The sequence below is a fragment of the Coenobita brevimanus genome, chromosome 93 (genome assembly GCF_032717465.1).
Source record: "Coenobita brevimanus isolate Jiangsu-jjx chromosome 93, ASM3271746v2, whole genome shotgun sequence".
Taxonomy (NCBI): Eukaryota; Metazoa; Arthropoda; class Malacostraca; order Decapoda; family Coenobitidae; genus Coenobita; species Coenobita brevimanus.
In genome coordinates, this window is record NC_137046.1 from 49,573,975 (window position 1) to 49,595,439 (window position 21,465).

The window sequence follows — 21,465 nt, forward strand, 5'->3', positions numbered from 1 at the left end:
CTTTCCGTTACCACCAGGACACCACCCGAGTAGTGAAGGGGTTAACTAAGGCAATATCCATCATCTCAAGTCCGAACAGTCTTTCCTGAACGGAATAAAATAAAAGTAAAAATAAAATACAAGCATTATCTTTTCTCCTGCTTCCATCTAAACAACCCTCTCTTTAGCTTTTTTTTTTTTTTTTTTATAATTTATTCCCTAGCTCTCTTCCTTCACTGGCTCCCTGTTTCCTTTCCTAGCTCTCCGCCTTTCCTCCCTCCCTCCCATGCTCTCTTCTCTCTCTGCCCTCCCTCCCTTCCCTCTTACCTCCCTGTAAATCCCTGGCTCTCATTCTCCCTGTCGTTCCACCCTCACTACACCCACGCGAACCTGGCACTCTTTCACCTCCCCCCCTCTCCTCCCCTTCCTCACTCTCCCTTCTCTCTCTGTTTCCTCTCCCTTTTTTCTTTTTCCTCCTCTCTCTCACGCTTTCCTCGTCCCCTCTCCCCTCCTCTCACCACATATCTTCAAAGCCTCCCCCAACTCTTCTCCCTCTTCTTTCCCCTTCCTCTCCTTTCTTTCCTTTCTCCTACCCCTTTCCCACACTTTCTGCTACCCTTCTACCCCTCACTCACTGTTTCATTGCCCCATCTGTCCTCTTTTCTCCCTTTCACCCATGTTTGCACCTCTCTCTCTCTCTCTCTCTCTCTCTCTCTCTCCCCTCCTACATTCTTACCTCCTCCTCACTCTGTCACCTCAGCAAGACCCTCTCCCTATTACTCTTCCTTCACGTCATCCAACCTTCACACTTTCCTTCTAACCTTTTCGTACCCCCTTCCTTCCATCCATTATGTTCCCCTCTCCTTCTTTCCTTCTTCCTTCCATCTATTACAGGTTCCTTCATTCCTTCCTGTCTTCCATCCATTTTTTCTTTTCTTTATACCTTCCTTTCATCCAATACATCTTTCCTCCTGCTTGTCTGTAATCCATTTTTCCTACTTTCCTTCATTTTTATTATTTTTTGACAGCCTCTCTCCACTCCCTCTCTCTCTTTCCCCTTCTCACCTCCCTCCCTCCACACTCTCCTTCACTCCACTCTCTCTCTCCCTCCCTCTCACCCCTCCCTTACTCCCTCCTCCTCCTCTCTTGCCCTTCCTCCCTCTTCCACTCTCCTTCACCCCGACGCGTCACACTCTTGGCTGCCACCCCAAGTTCTTCTGTTTATTTGTTTCTTTATTTGTTTTGCATCACCGCACACTCGCATCTGTTAGGTTCGTCCCCCAACACTTAACCCCTTCACTACGAGCGGTGTTTTCAAGTAGTATGAATAAAATACAAAAAAAGGTCCTAATTATGAGAGTTTAGTTAGTAGTATCACCCAACCATATTCAACCCTTTCAACCAGATGACGTTACTTTTTATTATATTCTTACTGTTACAAGACGATTTTATTCAGTTCAAGGTAGCACTCTTTATATGAAGGAGTGAATGGGTGCTAATTCTAACTCCAGCTAAAAAACTTTCCTATGCCGAATAAAATCGTCTGGCAGAAGCCGCAAAACATACGTCATCGTAGTGAAGTGGTTAATACTATCGCACAACATACACCACAATACAAACAGAACGTAAGAAAGCAATTACTGAAGCACCTGACACTCGAAATGGCTATCTTTAACCTTAAGCTCACCCCATACACCTCCAACCCAATACAAACAGACAAAATGAAGGGAAATTATCAAACGATCTGAAACTCGAATAGTTAACCTTCATCATGAATTCTATGTACATACCAACAACACAACACTAAAAGAAAACACGAAAGCATATTACATAAGCACTTGACATTCGATAATCTGCCCTTCATCACCGACCTTGGGTGTTGCACAACGTAACTTAAAATTATGTCAAACTATACCAGGCATTTACACCACACATGGACTGAGATTCACAAACATACTTTTGATCAAATTCCTGTCGCAACTCTGATTTAGTGCTGCAGGAAGGACACGGAAAGTAGAGTGCAAAATCTTTCCATATGGCTTATTCTTCTTGCAAACACAAACCACAGTTACGGCTGGGAATTGATCGTACGGTACGTTTGTGAATCTGTGCCCTGGTGCCAAAGGGTCCAAGGCATCGTTTGGTAATCGTGTGGTGGTGAAAGAATAATAATAAGTACAAACATAAAAGTTGCTTTACTAAAGAGTAAAAATTTCGACATTTAAAAAGGGGTAAACACAATCACAGGTAGATATTGCGCATAAACTTTAAACCTCCTGGTTCAAAAAGTATGGGTATTCTAAAGATATATAATACAAATAAACACTTTTCACGACGACTAAAGAAACCAAAAGCTGTGAACCGGAACAGGATTTTTATTTCAAAGAAAGGGGGAGGGAGGAAGCTAAAATTTAAATCTCTTCAATTCGAGATATCGAGATGCCAAGACACTACGTTTAAAACAGTGGAGGTCGTAAGCTTTGGAAAATGGTTCCAGAGTTGAACAGCTTTGTATATAAAGAACTAATAATACTTATTAATTCTTGCATATGAGTTGGAAAGATAGCACTAGGGCTGCATGACACGAAATGGAGAAACGAATAACTATGAGACGAATACAATTTCTAAGTCCATTACTCTTTATTACTTAACTACTCTCCTGCCATACCTACTAGTATTACTAACATCTGCCTTCTACAACTAGGATTACTAACATTTGGCTTATACAACAAGTATTATACCATTAACCCCCTCATGAAAGTAGGACCCAATGCCTCCCAGTTGAGTGGTGGCATTAGCATCAGGCATGACCATTAGTGCTATCAAAGGTGGAGTCACTAGCATCACCACACAGCTCTGACATCAGTTCTCTCTCTCTCTCTCTCCCTCTCACTTTCTCTCTCTCTCTCTCTCTCACTTTCTCTCTCTCTCTCTCCCTCTCACTTTCTCTCTCTCTCTCTCTCTCTGTTCTTGCACTGGGAAACTTTTCTCATGGTATCAGGAGTTTCCCAAGTGACTCTTCCTTATGTACAATACATGATATTTTCTTGCATGCTTTTTATAATTCACTATTATCAACACAGATTTCTATAATAATGAATTTCCTTTTGACTGATTATAGAGAAACTAGAGGAGTATGCAAACAGATTTATTCATACATTTATATACACTATTTATTGCGACGTGAGGACAAGATACGTAATAAGTTAACAGATGCAGATCATCTGAAAGATAATTCCTCTTTGTTGGGCTTTTAAAGAAAATATGAGCATAATATGTGTGTAAGTTTGGTGTAGCGTTATATATTTAGGGGTATAGTTGGTGTGTGTGTGTGTGTGTGTGTGTGTGTGTGTGTGTGTGTGTGTGTGTGTGTGTGTGTAGTCTGGGGGGGGGGAGGAGGTTGGATGGTCCGAGGTTAGCCAGTATTATAGTCAGCATGGGAGTAAGGGGAAGATGGGGAAGGGGGATGTTTATATGTGTAAAGTAGGAGAGTGTGTCAGGTGTCCGGCCAGGTAGCCTAGTTGTGGTCTTCTCAGATGGACGTCAGTATACTCCCGGTAGAGTTACTTGCAGCAGGCCTCAGTGGCGCCGCAGGAAGCTGGACATGGCACTGATGACTATCCCGAGCCGCAGGGCTACTGAAGGAGGACTGATGGTGACTGCAGAACAGCAGCGGGTGCACTAGGATGAAATGGCACTGAAAAATTGTGTCCAGAGATGTACCGGCACTGAGTTACGCTATACTCTTTGGACTCTTAATTTGGCCTACAATTGCCGTCTATCGTGAATATTAAGTAGTAATAAAAGAATAACATTAATAAGTTATGCTAGTCACGTGAAGACGTTGTGCAAAAAATTGAGGTGGTGCAGTTTTGTCTGTTTCAGCTACTGAGACACGCGAAATAAGCTCTAACAGGACAAAAATCTGGGTCATGTTAACGTAAAAGAAGACTAGTCTCTTAGACGAGGCAGAGCAGTAAACTTAGCTACTGACCTAAAAATCTAACGTTCCCAGGGTCGACCCAAGATTACCTGGTTTTGAATGCGTGGTTTGGGTAAGATGGCTCTGCCTATAGGCTAAACGACAGTTAGATGACGGGTAGGCTGCATTTGTTTTCATCAGCATGCTCTGGCCGCGCTTGAGTAGTCACCGATGCTGCTGGTGTCGTCGCTGTCGTACGATGAGGAAAGATTCGTCGTGCTTTCACATTCAGAGTCGAAGAAGCCTAAATAATGGTTTCAGTGGGGTGATGTTATGCCACATCGGCTATCTCTGTCCCGTCTATGCCCACTTCTGAACTTCAAGGGATGCTGGCTGCTCAGCTGTAGACAACGGGGACTGGTAGGGCCGGCATGACTCTAGCTGTGGGCATGGATTTCGCAGGGAGCCTCTTTCACATCCTCACCTTAGCAGCCCTCTGCCACTTCCTAAGTCTCACTGTTCAACTATGTGCTCCTGAGAGTTCAGAATGTTGCTGGACAGTACGTTAGTAGCATCCAAATATTCACAAATAACATGAAAAGAATATTATAACATGCACCTTGGTATTCTCTTGTATGCTGTCTATATCATTTAAATACTGACATGGAGTAACCGTGGTTCAGTGATTAGGTTAATGCTTGTCTCCTGATCTTAAGTATTCCGTGCCTAAGTTTAGATTTCGCCATGGTGGACTTTTAAATATTCTTTCCCTTGCTAAGGTACAGTTCTAACTTGTATCAAGGCCATGCATGCAAACTCTGACAAACACAAACATAACCATTAAAACACTTCAACTTTCATATTCACTCTCACGAACGTACGGCATATAGCAGACCTGTCGGCCCATGAAAGACGTGTGCAAGCTGGTCGCCACAGTACTTAACTACAATACATATAAACATAATATTCGTCCCTCCCTATTTTGTACTCGGTCATCATGAGGGTGGGTGTATTCCGGTCCTGCGGTGAATATCAAAAGAACTGACAGTGTTACAAATACAGAATATAGACACAGCTGGCAAAAAAAAAAAAAAAAAAAAAAAAAAAAAAATGTAAACAGCTAGGTGTGATAGGTTACACATACATAAACCCGGTATGGAAAAGCATGTAGTGCGGAGCCTAAAGCCATGAGATTAAGGCCCCTCTTGCTTTCTCTACCTTACTTTGCACCTGTCTCCACATCCTTCCTCCCTTCACCTATCGTCCCTCTCCTCCTCTTCCTCCACCTGGCTCTCTCACTCTCTTCTTCTCTATTCCATCTGTCTCACACCCTCACCTTCTTCCTTCCTCTTTCCATCCCTCCAACTTGCCTTTCCTTTCTTCCTTCCACTTTCCTTCCAGCTTGCTTCTCTCTCTCTCTCTCTCTCTTGCTCTCAGTTTGCCCCTTCACCTGTCTCTCAAATGTCATTTTTATTGTCAGCCTCACGATCCTCTCCTTCATACCTGTCACATCTCTCCTCCCTCACTTTACTCTCTCTCTCTCTCTCTCCACTGAAGGGTTTGGAAGGTGAGGGAGAAAACCCTTATGCTGTTCTATCCTGTTATGTGTCCGCAGTTAGTGTATAAGTATTCCTCTCAGCATTTTAATTTCGTAGGGTTTGTGCGATGTGTGTAATTGTATAACTACGTAACTCCCCTCCGGTTTTCCTCCCTCCTTTCCTCTCCTTCATTTCCCCTTTTCACCTCAGTCCTCTCTACACGTCTCTAACTTCCTCACCTCTCTCATGCTCTGCTGCACCTTCATCCTCTTCGTCTTCGCCATTGTTCTCCTCACTTGCCTTCACTTCCTCTTCCATCACCTCACATTTATACACACTTTCTACGTCACTTTTAATCACGTTTTTATCATCACTCTTTGTATTCTCACTTTCTCCTGGTCTCAATTCATCTTTTTCAGTATCTTCTGCTTCCTTTTCCTCACTGTTTTCATACTTGTTCATTCTTATTCCTCCTGTAGCCTCATTTACTCCATCCATGCTTTCGAGTTGATGTTTTTCCACGAGCACTTCAGTTTTTAATTTTGTATCCACATTTTCTATATTCTCTTGTGTCACATTTAGTTCTAAACTTTTAGTTATTTCTACTTCTTTTTGCTTGTCATTATCTCTTATCTCTTCTACATCTCCTTTTCCAAGCTCACCTTCTATTCTCGATTCTTCTACATCTCGTTTTCTCTTTTCTTCTGTTCTTTCTCCTTGAGTGTGTATTTTTCTACTTTCGTATTCACCTTTCTCTGCTCTTTCTTCTCCACCTTCTTTCCTCTCCTCCTCTATCCCTAGCCTCTTTTTCTCTTCATCCTCTATTTTCTCTTCCTTTTCTTTCTCTGATCCCTCTTCTCCACGTACTCTTCTCTCTTTTTCATCTGTTTCATCTCCACTTCCTGTTCTCACACCTTCTCTTCTCTCTTCCCCATCTTTCAGTGTGTGTAAACAAGTCTTCATCTCTGTCGACAGTTTCCCATCTCTCTCATCCTCTTTCTCATCCTCTTCCTGTTCACTTCGTAGGCATTCCTTCTCCTCTTCCCTTACTTGCTTTTCCTCTTTACACTCGTATTCTTTTACCCCTTCCGTGTGTTCTCTTTCATGCTCCTTTTTATTTTGTTCTGTGTCTTCCATCTTGTGTTGTTGTTTTCTGCTTTTGCGTTCAGCTTCCTCATCCCTCTTGTGCTCTGCTCTACACATGTTTTCTTCTTCCCTCTTGTCGTCTTCTCCTCTCTTCCTTTCTCCTTCCTCTACCCTGTTCTCCTCCTCTCTACTTATGTAGTTTTCTATTTCCCTTTTCCACGCGTCCCTGTTTCTTCTCTCACATTCTTCTTTCACCTCCCTCTTCTCCTTCTCTCTACTCTTATACCCTTCTTTTTCCTCCCTCCATTCATCCTCCTCGTCATCCTGGCCATCCTTCTCCTCCTCCTGGCCGCAATCCCCCAGGAGAGCCAGCTGCCATGGGGACACCGAATCCCTAGCCCCAGCAGAAGCGCACGCCCTCTCCTCGCTCCCCCACTGTCGCCAAAATTCCTCCTCACTGCCCAGCGGACTCCCCAGGCCCTTGCACAGCACCTCCCCCTCCATCTCCTCATCAGTAAACACCCGCGCAACCTCCTTGTCCACAGCCTCCTCATCCACCACCACCTCCGGCACCTCAGAATCTTCCTGTATGCTGGGTAGATCAATGGTGGGTTTGGGTGGTAAAAGTGGATTCGGTTCTCTGATAATTTCGATGATTTGTCTGCTTTCTTGGTCGTTTATATCAAGGTCCTCTTTAATTCCCAGCATCACCAAGTCTTCCTCCCTGCAGTGACTGTCAGTGGTGATTTTTGTTGGCAAAAGTGAATTCGAGTCTTTGACGATTTCGCTATTGTCCTTGCTTTCATAGTCTTCTTTGGTCGTTTTGAAATCTACTGTTTCTTGGTCCTTCATTTTCCTCTCTTCTGTTATTTCTTGGTTTCCTTTAACTTCCACTCTCTCTTTCACGGTATAAAATTTTTCCTTGTCGTCTTTGTTTATGGTTGCCTTCGTTGTGTTAAATTCTTTATTGGTACTGCTGTTTTCCCTGTATTCTCTCATTTTTATGCTTTCTTTTGTGGCATGAAACTTTTCATTGGGGTTCAAGTTTATGGTTGCCTCAGCTGCATTCACTTCTTTATCGGTGTTTGTTCTGTGCTCCTTTATTTTCATTTTTTCTTTCACGGCACCAATCTTTTTCTCGGGTTTCGAATTTACGGTTATCTCGGTTCCTGATTCGTCTACTGGTATTCCACACGAGGTACCAGAAACGTTGTTCACCTTGTCACAAAGATCTGTCCTTCCCTCGAGACTCTTGCACATGTCGTCTGTTGAGGAACCAATTCCACCATCAGTTTTCTTTTTCAGTCGCAGTTTTCGCAGGACAAGCTTGGTGCCTGTTTGAGTTCTGATTTTGTGCGGTACAACACTGGCGACGTGACCTCGAACTAGGCAGAAAGCTGTGGTTGCTGAGCCTCCACCACCACCCTCGCTGCCGTCAAACCTCTTCCTGGTGAGGCTCTCCAGTTTTTTATCATCACAACACTCAGGGTCCTCCTTTTTCTTTTTGGTTCCAAGGCCTCCGAATTGAAAAAACTTCTTGGCAGAAGTGGCAGCAGCAGCGGTGGCATCCTCCGGTGTTGTCTCGTTGCCATTTTTCTTTGGGAAACCAAACACTTTTTTCTTCTCATTTTTCTCGATGACTGTGCTCTCGGCCTCCGTATTAACTGCCTCATCCACCATGGTCGGAGGGACAGAAGGTGGGCCGGGTGTCGCCTCGTCCGTCACCATTACATACTCTCCCTCCATCTCTCCCTCATCTTCGTCCTCCTCGTCCTCGTCTTCGTACTCGTAGTCGTCCTCATACTCATCATCGTACCCATACTCCTCCTCCTCCTCGGCCATACGTAATGCGTCCTCCTCAAGCTGGCGAAGGAATTTATTTTTGATGTACTGACGATACTCCTCCTCTGTCTCGAACTCTCCCTCTTCCCCTTCTTCATTAAGCATCTTCTCCTCTTCCTCTGTGAGAGCGTGAGGCATCGAAAGGTACGTCTCAAACCCAGGCTCCTCCTCCTCCCACGGTTGTTTCTCCTTCTCTGCCTCCTCCTGCTCTAACTCCTGCAACTCCTTCAGTTCTTGTTCCGTGAGGCTAGTGGGCATCTGCAAAAAGCGGTCCAAGTCTTTCCGCTCTGTTTCGCGCACCCGAGCCCTCTCCTTCTCCAGCTGATCCAGTTCATACTGCTCCTGTTCCGTTAGTCCAATGGGTAGGGACATGAACTTTTCCATATCTAGATCCTTTGCATCCTCGCTCTCAGATAAATATTTCTGCAGTTCTTCCTCTTCCTCCTTGGTGAGAGACGTGGGCATGGACATATACTTGGCCAGGAGTGGATTTGCAGGGGTGACTTCTTCCATCTCCTCAAGTGCTGCCGCTGCCGCCAACTCTGCTGCTTTCTGGCGCTTTCTGCGAGGGGGAGGCCGCACGATGATGTCCTCCACCTCAGCTAAATTATCCTCCTCTTCAACAACAGGTATCACAGGACTCTCAGGCAGCTCCCTCATGTCCTCCTCGTCTACCTCAACCTGCAGATCTTCCTCCATTGTCTCTCCTGCTTCCTCCTCCACCTCCTCGTCATCCACCTCCATAGCATCGTCTTGCTCCATCATGTCTTCTGCCTTTACGTCTCCACCCTGCCACACCTGCCTGCTCCAGCCTCGAGTCTCCTCCAGGGGTACAGGGGAGTCCTCGTCTTGCTCCATCACCTCGGTTGTTTCTTCCTCCTTCACTGCCTCCTTCATTATCTGGTCACCTGTTTCTTCTTCTTCCACTTCTACGTCTTCCTCCTCTTCTTCTTCCTCCTCCTCTTCTTCTTCCTCCTCCTCTTCTTCATAAATGTCAATATTTTTGCTCGGTAACACCACTTTGGCAGGTGCATCTCCAACTGTTTTCACCATCACAGTAGATTTAGGAAAGCTGGTCGATTCATTTACCTTCTCGGAGTCTTTTTGCTTCACCTCTTGACTTGCAGGCTGTTTTACCTCTTCTTTTTCTTCTTCGTCCTCTGCATCCTTCAATGCTTTGGCTTCCTTCTGCTTCTGATCTGCATCTGGAACACTTTTGTCTGCCTCCTTCGAATGGTCTTCGGCCTGAACACTGGTTTTATCCTCTTCCTCGTCATCCTCCGATTCATCTTCATAAATAGTCCTTATCACTTTTCTTTTCACCACCTTTACTACTACAACTTCTTCCTCATCTGACTCTTCCTCCTCCTCTTCTTCTTCTTCCTCTTCTTCCATCTCAGGCAACTTCTTGTCTTCAGGAATCTCCTCCACCACCTCCGCCGTCTCTGTCTTATCCTCGACTACGTACAACTTCGTCTCCTCTTTTACAGATTGTTCCTCTGTAACCTTTTCCTCCTCTTCCACCGGCTCCTCTCGCTTGGTCACAGCTTCCTTGGGTTCAGGAAGATCTGATTTAACTGCACCAAGAGGAGAGGCATCTTCTACTCGTTCATCTTTCACTGCTTCTGAAACTGTCTCCTGTTCCATCGGTACCTGTTTTTCTCTATCCTCCTGTCCTTCTACGGTCTTCATAGCAACCTCCGGTGCAGGTTCCTGCTCTGTTATAACCCTCTTTTGTTTTTGTTCGCCAGGCAAAGCTTCCACTGATTCCTGTTTTTCTCCTGAAGGTGGAAAAGTTGATTTTTTCCCTGCATCTTGCATCTCAGCTTCTCCTACCACCTTCTCTTCCTCTTCCTCCTCTTCCTCTTCCTCTTGCACCACAACGCCACTGAATCTTATGGTCACTGTTGGCTCTTCCACTGTAGCTCCCTTTGCATCAGTGTGTGGTACGGGAGTAGCTTTAGGAACCTCTGCTAATGTTTCCGTTTTCCCTGAGTCAACAGGAATGTCCTCGACATCCATGGCTGTATCCTGAGAGGGTTTGGCTTGTTCTCTGACTACTACTTCCTTAATTTTCTCTTGTTCTTGTTTCCTTCTCTGTTCGTCTTCCCTCTTTCTCTGTTCTTCGTCTTTCTTCCTCTTTTCTTCCTCCTTAATTTTCCGCTCTTCCTCCTCTTCCATTCTCTTTTCATTCTCCCTCCTCTTCTGTTCCTCCTTCTTACGGTTCTGTTCCTCCTCCTCCTTAATTCTTCGCTCTTCTTCCTTGATTTTCCGTTCCTCCTCTTCCTTCATTTTCTTTTCATTTTCCCACCTCTTCTGTTCCTCCTCCTTAATTCTCTGTTCCTCCTTCTTAAGTCTCTGTTCTTCCTCCTTAATTTTCAGCTCCTCCTCTTCCTTCATTCTCTTTTCATTTTCCCTCTTCTTCTGTTCCTCTTCCTTAATTCTCTGTTCCTCCTCAAGTCTCTGTTCTTCATCTTTCATTTCCTGCTCTTCGTCTTTCATTTCCTGGTCTTCATCTTTCATCACCTGCTCATCTTCCCTCAGTGGGGCCTCCGTATCGCTCGACGTGTCCTTGCCGTTCACCAGACACTCCTCAGGGACGTCCAGGTCTGTTGCTTCTGACGCGTCGTTTGCTGCTCGTTGCTCCTCTTCGCTCTCCTCGTCCTCGATCAGTATGAAGATGCGGTTTTCGTTCCCATCGTCCGTGATCTCCTGCAGTTCCTCGCCCTCGTCCTCGATGTCTCTCGTTTCCTCTTTATCCTCTTTACTACTTTCCATTTCGTCTCCTGTCCTCACTTCAGGGGTTTCCGCTACAGTACGCTTGGTCTTCTTTCCATCAGCGTCTTCTTCATCCTCCTCCATCCTCGAGAGGTACTCCTCAAGCCGTTTCCCTACCTTAGCCGAAAATTCCTCAGGTGTCTCTTCCCCCTGGCCCTCCAACTCCCCTTTGGCAGATTCCTCCTCGGGTTCAAACTTGGCAGCATAACGAGCCACAATTTCCTCAGCAGTGCCTACGTACTCGGGGGCTTCCTCCTCCTCCTCCATGGACCTATCGTGCTCCCGGTTCGGCTCCTCGGGTACGTAACGGGCCAGGAGACTCTTCCATATCTCGTCCTTCTCTTCTTCAGGAGCCTTGTCCTCGCCCTCAGCTTCCTTCGAGACTTTAAGATGTTCCTGTACCACGACAGGGGGCTGCTTGGTGACGGCGGAGGCGGCAGGTGTAGGCGGCGGGTGGCGATGTGGTGGCGGCGGCGGGGTGGCGGTTGGAGGATGTGCCAACAAGTTTTCGATGCCTGGGTATCGTGTCAGGCCGCCACCCCGCCACCCGCCTCTCTCATCATCGTCATCTTCCTCTTCCTCCTCCTCCTCCTCTTCCACAGCTTCAGGAGGCCGCTTGTCCTCTTGTTTGGCACCAGACTCCCGCAGTGGCGCTGTGGCTGCCTGCTGTGCCTGAGGCCGCCGCTCTTCCTTTGCTGCTAGGAAAGCGATGAAGAGCACCCACACCCACAGCAGTAACGCTTTGACTCGGGCCCGCCAATACGAGGGGAACACCCACGGCGGCAGGATGGCCCTGTCAGGTCCCCATCGCGGCACCCGCCACTGTGAGGGCCGCACCAGACGCCATCCTGCCACACACCACCGCTGCACGTCTTCCAGGCCGGGGCGCCTCCACTGCTGCACGTCCAGCAGAGGCATGTCCGGCATCCAGGCACGGCACCACCCCGGCAACTGCCCCCACACCCCCACCACCCACCCCTTCACCTGGTTCATGCCGCCCTTACACTCACTAACTACCCCCGCGGCTGACTGGGACTGGCACTAACCCAGCACAAGGTCGCAACAAACACACAAACATACACCCACAAACTCCCCACAATAGGTCAGTGATCCGGCGTGACCCTGATGTGGTGAGGTGAGGTAAAGGTAACAGCAGCAGGGAGCGCGGCGGGCGACGCAGTCGTGGTCGCCAGTCCACTGTGGCAGAGGCACGCCAGCCACCCGACCTAGCTAGTTCAAAATAGCACGTGGCACTGCCGCTGGCCCTCGCAGCATCCCTCCCTCCCTCACTGCCCCCTCCACTACCTTTCCCTCCCCCCACCACACATAATTTCGCTGTCCCTTCCAGCCAATACACCCAAACAACACAGCCCTCTTACCACTACACTCACATTCACACCTTAATTCGTCCCGCCACACATTCCACTACCCTGTAATCCCTCCCCCCCAACCACCACCGTCCTTAGCATCCTCTCCTGTAAGCATACTCCTGCCTACTCTTCCCATGCTTTACTTTTTTTTTTTTTTCCCAACCATGGATCGCTGTGATGAAATTCTTTCATGGAGTTATTTAAGTAATGTACCAAACTTTACCACAAATTTTATAACCACTCGCAGCCATCTACAGACTTCTTAACCTTACATCACTCGTGTTTCACGCTGCCAGTTCACTACACTACTCAACCTTCTCAATACTAAAACTTGACACAGGAAAGGACTAAGTAGTGGTCTAAATAAGCGCCGGGTTATTCACTAGTGTATAATAATGTTCGCTGTTTATAGCTGGTCTTCATTTGACGTGTAAAGCAATGAAAAATAAATAAAGTTAGTGGTACGTTAATTCCAACAAACAAAATTAAAGTCTGTTATAATCGAAATACATTTTGCTAATTCCTTACCCCGTATAAATCACTGTCACTATCAACATATCATCATCATCATCATCCTATCCTTTTTTTCTACCAACAAACGGGGCGCATTGGATCCTGTTCATGTTTCTCGATCCTACTCACCAAAACTGTCAGTGGGGACATAGGTTAAGATGATGATGGTGCACGGTACTGATGATGATGATGGTGCACGGTACTGATGATGATGATGGTGCACGGTACTGAAAATGATGATGATGGTGCACAGTATTGGTGATGATGACAATGGTGCACGGTATTGGTGACGATGATGATGATGATGATGATGGTGCACGGTATTGATGATGATGATGACGATGATGGTGCACGGTAAAGGAGAAGTCGCTTTACTGAAAAGAAAAAATCATCTGCAATATTAACTACCAGTAAATAAACGAAAAGACGCATAATACACTGTTGAATAAAGTGTAAAAATAATCCATAAACAACCATACACAAAATAAAAGCCGTATACTAATTATTAACGCAATAAAATTAAAGATAAAAATAAACTACAAAAATATGCAGACCCCAGAATCATAGTATAAACGCCAAGCTCTGTGTAAAGGGAGAGGAGCCAACTTGTGCGGCACCCTGTATAAATCCGGCTGAGTCCCGCAGGTAGAATGCAAGACAACACCGCCACCGTAACATAACACCACAACACAAAAGAGATGCACCCTGTATGTGACGCAATCAGGGACAGGGGAGAAGGGGGAGGAAGGGGTTGTGGGGGGAAGGAGAAGGGAAGTGGGAGGAGAAAGGAAAGAAGAGAGGAAGGGAGAGGAGAAAAGGGAAGAGAGCGCCCAAACTGTGATTAGGAGTATATGTTATGCTATATATACACTACTAGATATAATGGAAGAATTTTACCCACCCACTGAAACTGAGTTTATTTTAGGACGGAGGTGTTTCAACCCGACCTGGACGCTCTACAGTATACACACACTTCAGTAAACAGATCAGACTTCCATTCCAACATATCGGAAAAATGAAATAAACACACCTTAAAGCTTCTTATCATACGAAACTCTTGGCTATGATCTCTCCAAAGGAATCAAGTAACTGTTTCTAACTGATCGTTTACAGAACTACCTCATTTTCACACCTTCCTACAGCTACGCACCTACAAAGGGAGGGGAATGGAAAATGGGAAGGAGGGTAGCGGCAGAGGAAGTGGGAGGAGAGGGAGGGTACAAAAGTGACGATAGAGCTGCTAATGCACAGATATAAGTCAGCGTTGGAGGGTGAGTCAGGAGCCAATATCACGGCACCTGCTGGCTGATGGCTGGGAGGCAATGACACAAATATATAAATTATCTCATCCACGTAAAAAAAGAAAGAAAAAAATGTGCGGCAGTGACATCATGATCATGATCATTATCTTCACACCTATACAAAAAGTGCGATAGGATCCAGGGACAAGGAAAATGTACAAATATAGGAAAGCTATAAACCTATCCTTTAAAATCGGCCAGTCATCCACACATACTTCAAAAGAGACACACGTACAGTACAACTTCCAGTTGCCACATTCATAAAATTTTGAGTTTAACAAGTTCGTTACGAGAACGTTATATTTTCTGAACACGGTATTACTGCTCTCTCGAGCTGTTTCATACAAGATATAAAAAAAAAAGCTGCTGTATCAAAGGGCTAAGTTGTGTCTAAGACTGCTTGTATATAGGCTACTGTTACCTTCACTTATACAAGCACTGAACACTTAGCAAAGTGGTTATTAATGCGAAATGATCATCCACACAAAGTTATTTATGATAATAACGAAATTGCAAGCTATGGAGATTTATTAAAAAAAAAAAAATGGTTAAGATTCGTTATGAATACTTCCCCAGATCACTCCATGTTTATTCAACAGCTAATTTATATTGGGGTGTGAGGGGATGCTGAAATAGGTACTGCAGCATTAAAACACACACACACACACACACACCCACACACACACACACACACACACACACACTATGACATCTTTTCTAGATGCGCGCGCGCGTGTGTGTGTGTGTGTGTGTGTGTGTGTGTGTGTGTGTGTGTGTGTGTGTGTGTGTGTGTGTGTGTGTGTGTGTGTGTGTGTGTGTACTTAAAAACAATCACCATCTTTATAAAATCATCAGTCAGACCTTCCCCGTCGAAAGATGGAGTGAGGTAAACTCCAGAAACTATGAAAGCGGTAGAAGAACTGTCAGCATCATTCAAATCCCCGGAATCTCAGTGACCGTGAAAAGAATCTTTGACTATTATAGTTAGCCTCTGAAAGAAACCGTTTTTCCTAATTAGGCATAGAAGAAAATGAATAAAACTTTACCAAGGGTAACTACTATAAACCAAGCAATGGTGGGGCTATGGTATAGTTTGTAGCCTAGTGACTATTAAACTGCTTATATAATGAAAAAAGACATAACACCATACTTCCCACCGCAATCAAGAGACGAAGAGAATCAACTTTCCGCTTGCCTCCTTGCCCCTCCTACACAGAGGAGCACAGGAGGCGATCAAGAACGTGGCTTCTTTTCTTCACTTCCTCCCGCCATCTTACCTCTCTCTCTCTCTCTCTCTCTCTCTCACACACACACACACAAAATCATCGTTACCATTGAGAGAGAGAGAGAGAGAGGTGGATGCTTGTGTGAAGGGCATATTATACCACAAAGTCCAAGTCGACTTTTGTACACCTCCAACCAACAGACACAATTTGGAATTCTAAGCTAGTTATCACCAACGCTCTTCAGCTAAGGGAAGTAAAGGGTAAATTTATTCATATACATATTTACTTTTTTTTAACGTGGTGACTTTTTATACATCTATCCATCATACTATGGCGGGGGAGAGAATCAGCCACGTCAGTACAATGACTTTATTTTCATCATCTTCCCATTAATTCGTCCGCTTTGATGATGCGTCGTGTGAAAAGGCTTACTAGAGTCGGGTCTAATCCCTTAATTTCGAAAATTCTCTCTTCGGCTCAGTATAATCGCCTAGAGATAAAACCAATAAAATGAAATAGAGGTTACCGCGCTGTAAATAGCTAAAGATAAAGAAAAATCAATCTTACGTATTTTTTATGAGCCAATGAGGTTCTGTTAGTATGAGATACATTCCCTAAATACATGCTTTGAACTTCAGGCAGCCCAAACACAACTCTCAACCCTTCCACGGTGTTTTTGTGGCATGCACCTGCACTTGAGTGGATGTTTGGTAAACACACACACACACACACACACACACACACACACACACACACACACACACACACACACACACACACACACACCTGCTCTAATAACTATGGTGCTTGATGATATCCAGAGCAAGAACTTAACCCCCTTTGCCTGATATCATAGAATGAGCTTTATTCTAGCAATACCAAACGATTTAATTCAACTGAGGTGTGACGCCTGATCTCCACTCCTAAACTCCACCCACGGTAAACTTATTAAACTTATAAAGAGGATTATCTGTAATTATATTCTTTGGCGTTGTCATTATAGTTTATACAGAAAAAGGTGTGAAGCTTTGGAACACATCCTTGGCTTATAATGAGAATTGCCTGCATCGAAAACTGAAATGTTGGAGAAGTGCACGACACTATGATAGTCTCTATTCTCCTTTCACACTTTCCTGTAAATGTCCACGCCAGTTTTTCTATACGGCGTGGTGTTCTTTCTGACTTTTTCCTGCCGGCTTCGGCTGGAGGGTTTGGAGGGCGGGGGAGAGCCTTCTTCTTTGCTATCCTTATCTCATTCTAGTAGTTCAGTTACTCTTCTAGGAGCTGCCTAGCATGGGCCAACCGGCCTACTGCAGTTATCCTCTCTTCTTATGTTCTTATGATTCGTAAAAGACACGGGAAGAAGCTGAGGACGTGAAATACAGAGAAGTGGATGATAGATACGTGAAACACTGAGAAATGGAAGACGGAGAGAGAAGTGGATGATGGATACGTGAAGCCAGAAAAGTGGATGATGTAGAGATGAAAGGCTGAAAAGAGGATGACGGCCAAGGAGAAGACGAAGAACTGGATGAGACATACGAAAGAGAAATGTGGATGATGGATACGTAAGACATTAGAGTGGATGACGGAAACGTGAATGAAGTGGAAAAAGGGTACGTAAAATACAAAGAAACGATGTACGGATGCGTGAAAGACAGATGCGGATAACGGATACGTGAAAGACACAGAGGTAGACGACAGAGACATGAAAGTTAGAGAAGTGGAAGACATGTATGGTAGTCTTTCTGTCTGGGATGACTCACCTCCATACAGCGCAGACACCCACAGATTTATTTACAGTGTAGGGTTGGGGGTGTGAGCAGACAGACACACAGTAGCAGACCATCACACCTTCAGTAACTCACTCCACGTGGTGCTCTCTCTCTCTCTCTCTCTCTCTCACACACACACACACACACTGGGATTTCCTGTTCCCTGTTCCTTGATGTCTCTTTTTTTCCCATTCTTGTTTATTCGTTTCTTTTTCAACCTACTACCTTCTGATCTGTTCCTCCAAGGCTTTCCTCTTTGCTTTCTCACTTATTCCCTTTACTTCTTCCATTCCCTTCTCTGCACCTATCTCTTACTTTTTAGAGCTAAGTACTTACATACCCTGTGACCTCTTTGAAATTACATTGAGTAAAACTTTCTTAGAATCGTCTTCTAATTTAGTACGTTCTTAGAGTCCTCAATGAACTGAGTACTTTCTTACCCCATGTCATCACACCTTAGCAGAATTTAGTTTTTATTTCTATTTCAGCTTTTTTCTTACAATCATACGTAGGTAAGGTGTTGCTGCATAACAATTTACTTTGCACACAAGCCTCCTGTGTACACCTCTGATCAATGACGAAGCAACTTTACCCTAGAAACTGAATCTTTGGTTACTACAGTTCTGTTTTTATCACTCAGTACAAGACGAATACCCTAGGGAACGAGGTCATTGAAAGTCAGGCAGGGGCAAAAGTCATGTACATACAAAATCTCCACACTATTTAACCCATAGAGGTAGGAAACCCTAGCTACCTCCGCCTGCTACCCTCCATCCCCCACCCTCCACTGTAACTCGTCAGCCAGAAGCAACCCAGTACTTGTGTGTAGCGAGTTGGACGATGACTGTTTCATGTGTTCGCAACTGTACCTTTCCTTCCCTTGCCCCCTCTTCCTTCTCCCATCCCTCACATCACCTCACCTCGCCAGCGCCAGCTCACACACTTACATTCCTTTCCACGGCTCTCCTACATGCCTGTCTTGGGTTCCTTCCCCTTGCCACACCTTCATTCCTTTCTCCTTCCTACCCCCTTCAGCTCCTTAATTCCTTTCTCTTTCCTAACCCCTCCCACTCCCTCATTCCTTTCTTCTTCCTCCTTCCTCTCTTCTTCCACTCCCTCAGTCCTTTCTTCCTCCGTCCTCCCTTCCTCCACTCCCTCATTAATTTCTCCCACTCCCTTATTTAATTCTTTCCTGCTTTCGACATCCTTCGTTTCTGTTTCCTCTTCTACTTTCAACCCTTCCCCACTCCCTAAATTCTTTTTCTGCATCCCTCACAACTCTGCTTCCCATCTTCTACCACTCCTCTCTATCTCCAATTATCCGCCGACCTTTACTGTATTACATAAAAGTTTCTAACCGCCCATTTCTCTCTCTCTGTCTCTCTCTCGTATACAGCTCCTTACCTATGTTTCTTCTGATCATTAACTGTGCCAACCCGACTTCGGTTTCATGCTGAATAACGTCACTTTAATTCAGATGAAGAAAAACTCAAGCAGCAAGAATTTGGACCCTTAGCCATGCAACCTCGCTTCCTTACTTCAAACATTTTCTTATTCTGCCGAATGTTTCTATTCATACTGAGGGAAACCTACACCATCCACACAGCTCAGGGTTAAGGTGGTATTCTCGTGGCTCTAGGAGGCTCCCTACAGTATTTCCGCATATATATATATATATATATATATATATATATATATATATATATATATATATATATATATATATATATATATATATATATATGGAGCCTTTGTGGTGCAGTGGTAAAGTGTGCTTTTTGTACACGGGTGAACCAGGGTTCGCGCCCCGCCAGGGTCTTAACTTTGGGAGTGTTCTCTCGGCCACGTACTGCTTTGGCGGACATAAGGGATGCTATGGTTGAGCCATGGTCGCATACTATAAAGTATGCTTGCACCCAGTCGGCTTGCGCGGGCCAATTACACTTGGCTCACAGACAACACACACATTCGAAGCCACTACAACACTACAATCACACTTACAAGCACTTCTCACCATACATACAATCTCTACCAGACAGCCTAAGTCACATTGTAGAGATACATTGGCTGTATCGTTCCCACTTCGGTCGGGACCGGCCGGTCCTGCAGTGGACACTCAAACTGCTGATTATACATATATATATATATATATATATATATATATATATATATATATATATATATATATATATATATATATATATATATATATATATTCCGCATACACATTAATGTTGCCGTGTGTTATCCATGCAAGTTATGCCGATATTAAAAGGACACTGACATAAACAATACAAATGGGAATAATAGCTTGTAGTTCACACAGCTACGAACGAAGAGGATTTAGTGAACTTCCTAACCCCAATAAATCTCTACCCTTAAACCACCAAAACTGATCACATTAGCTAATTTCTAACCACTTCACCTCAGAGGGTCTTTCCTAATTTGAATAAAATTATATGGCGTTAACCAGACTCATATACAAAGTACGACCTCAGGCTGATGAAGTTAACTTCTACCTCGTCTTCCCCCCCCCCCTCTACCATACTGTAGCACCTCCTCTTCATCCCTGCACCAGCAGCGCCAAAATTAGACCCAGGTGGTGAGTTGTGCCTTCACGCAACCCCCCCCCCCCCACACACACACAGCCTTCACTCTGTCCACTCTTTTCCTTCATTTTCCTTCCTAACACCTCTTCCCTATCTCCCTCCCTCCACACAACGTCTATGCCCTTCCCTTACATTGCTGTTAAATACTTCACGTACACTGATGTGCTGTGTCACTGTCTTGTTTTTAATGAAACGACAGGTCACAAATACAATAAATCACAATATAATCCTTCACTTTTTCAAAAGACGAATTTCAATGTTTGTTTTTGTTAACTCTCATGGAGTTTTTTCTTTTCTTTTTTTTTTTCCGATTATGCAGGAAGAAATAGTGAGCGGAAGAGCATTTTTTCCTCAAACATATTGGTGTCTACTAGTTTACCCAAGCACACAACTTATCTACAGGCAACTTGACCTAAAGTTACGTGTATTCCTAATATGCTCCTGCGTTCAGTACCTCACACCTTTCCTTCTCCTCCTCTAATCCTCTATCCCTATTTTCACTCCTGCCCCTTCCTCCTCTTCCCGTCTACATCTATCGTCCCTCCTCTCATATTTTCTGCTCTCCTCTTCTCTTCTCCATACATAACTTGGTAACTCTCTTCTCTTCCCTTCAATCCCCCCTCCCTCTCTCTCTCTAGCTCACTCTTCCCCGCCCCCTCAACTCCTCCATCTTCTTCCACCTCATATTCTTAATCTCTCTGTCTCATCATTTCACTTTTTAAACATCATCTCTGTCTCTGTCTGTCTGTCTGTCTGTCTGTCTGTCTGTCTGTCTCTGTCTCTCTCTCTCTCTCAAATAAACTCCCCTCCCATAATTTACCATCACGTGTCGGGGGAAAGTACGATAATAACACATAAAATGTAAGATGTTTGTTTACATTCATTAGGCCAACAGTACCAGGTCTGAGACAGTATATTTTTCCTTCCTGTTGAATGTTTATGGTGGTTCACACATACGGCTCTCCTTCCCACCTCTCCCATACCCTCACCTTGCCTCTCCCACCTTTCCCATCCTTTCACCTTGCCTCCCCTACCCTTCCATATCTTCCCTTCTCTCTCCTTCATCCTCCCTATCTTCATCCTCATATTACCTATTATCTCCAGATGTTCCTCCTGACAAAATTATTTCCCCTCTCCACACCTCCCGTTTCTTCCTTTCTTACTCTCTGCTCCCTTCTACCAACGTCTCTCTCTCTCTCTCTCTCTCTCTCTCTCTCTCTCTCTCTCTCTCTCCACTTTTTCATCATCGTCCCTTCCCACTCATCTTCTGCTCATCCCACACCTACCTTGCACCCTCTTTGCCCCACCCTCCCCTTCCGCGACATTGATCATCACACCTCACAATGCCCACTCTCTCCCTCACACCAACACCCGTTCCTCTTCCCTCTCTCTCCCTTCACTCCACTTTTCTTCCTCCTATTATACCCCCTCTCCCGTTTTACTGTAACTTTCTCTCCTCTCCTACTCCACACTCCCTCTACTTCCTACTTTCTTCGCCTCCGTTCCTCCTCGCTTCTTCCCCTCCC

General features: G+C 44.9%; 1 protein-coding gene across 1 annotated transcript in view; it reads right to left on the minus strand.

Annotated features, from left to right (window-relative positions):
* LOC145412431 (uncharacterized) overlaps positions 1-12,322 on the minus strand; it is a 258,467-nt gene extending 246,145 nt beyond the window's left edge. The window contains exons 1-5 of the mRNA XM_080282316.1: positions 10,969-12,322; positions 10,798-10,896; positions 9,457-10,398; positions 6,855-9,327; positions 5,679-6,155 (exon numbers count right to left, since the gene is read on the minus strand). Of these exons, the coding sequence (XP_080138442.1) occupies positions 5,679-6,155; positions 6,855-9,327; positions 9,457-10,398; positions 10,798-10,896; positions 10,969-12,138 (5,161 nt within the window). The 5' untranslated portion in view covers positions 12,139-12,322. The remainder of the gene's footprint in view (positions 1-5,678; positions 6,156-6,854; positions 9,328-9,456; positions 10,399-10,797; positions 10,897-10,968) is intronic.
* Positions 12,323-21,465: the final 9,143 nt, after the last annotated feature.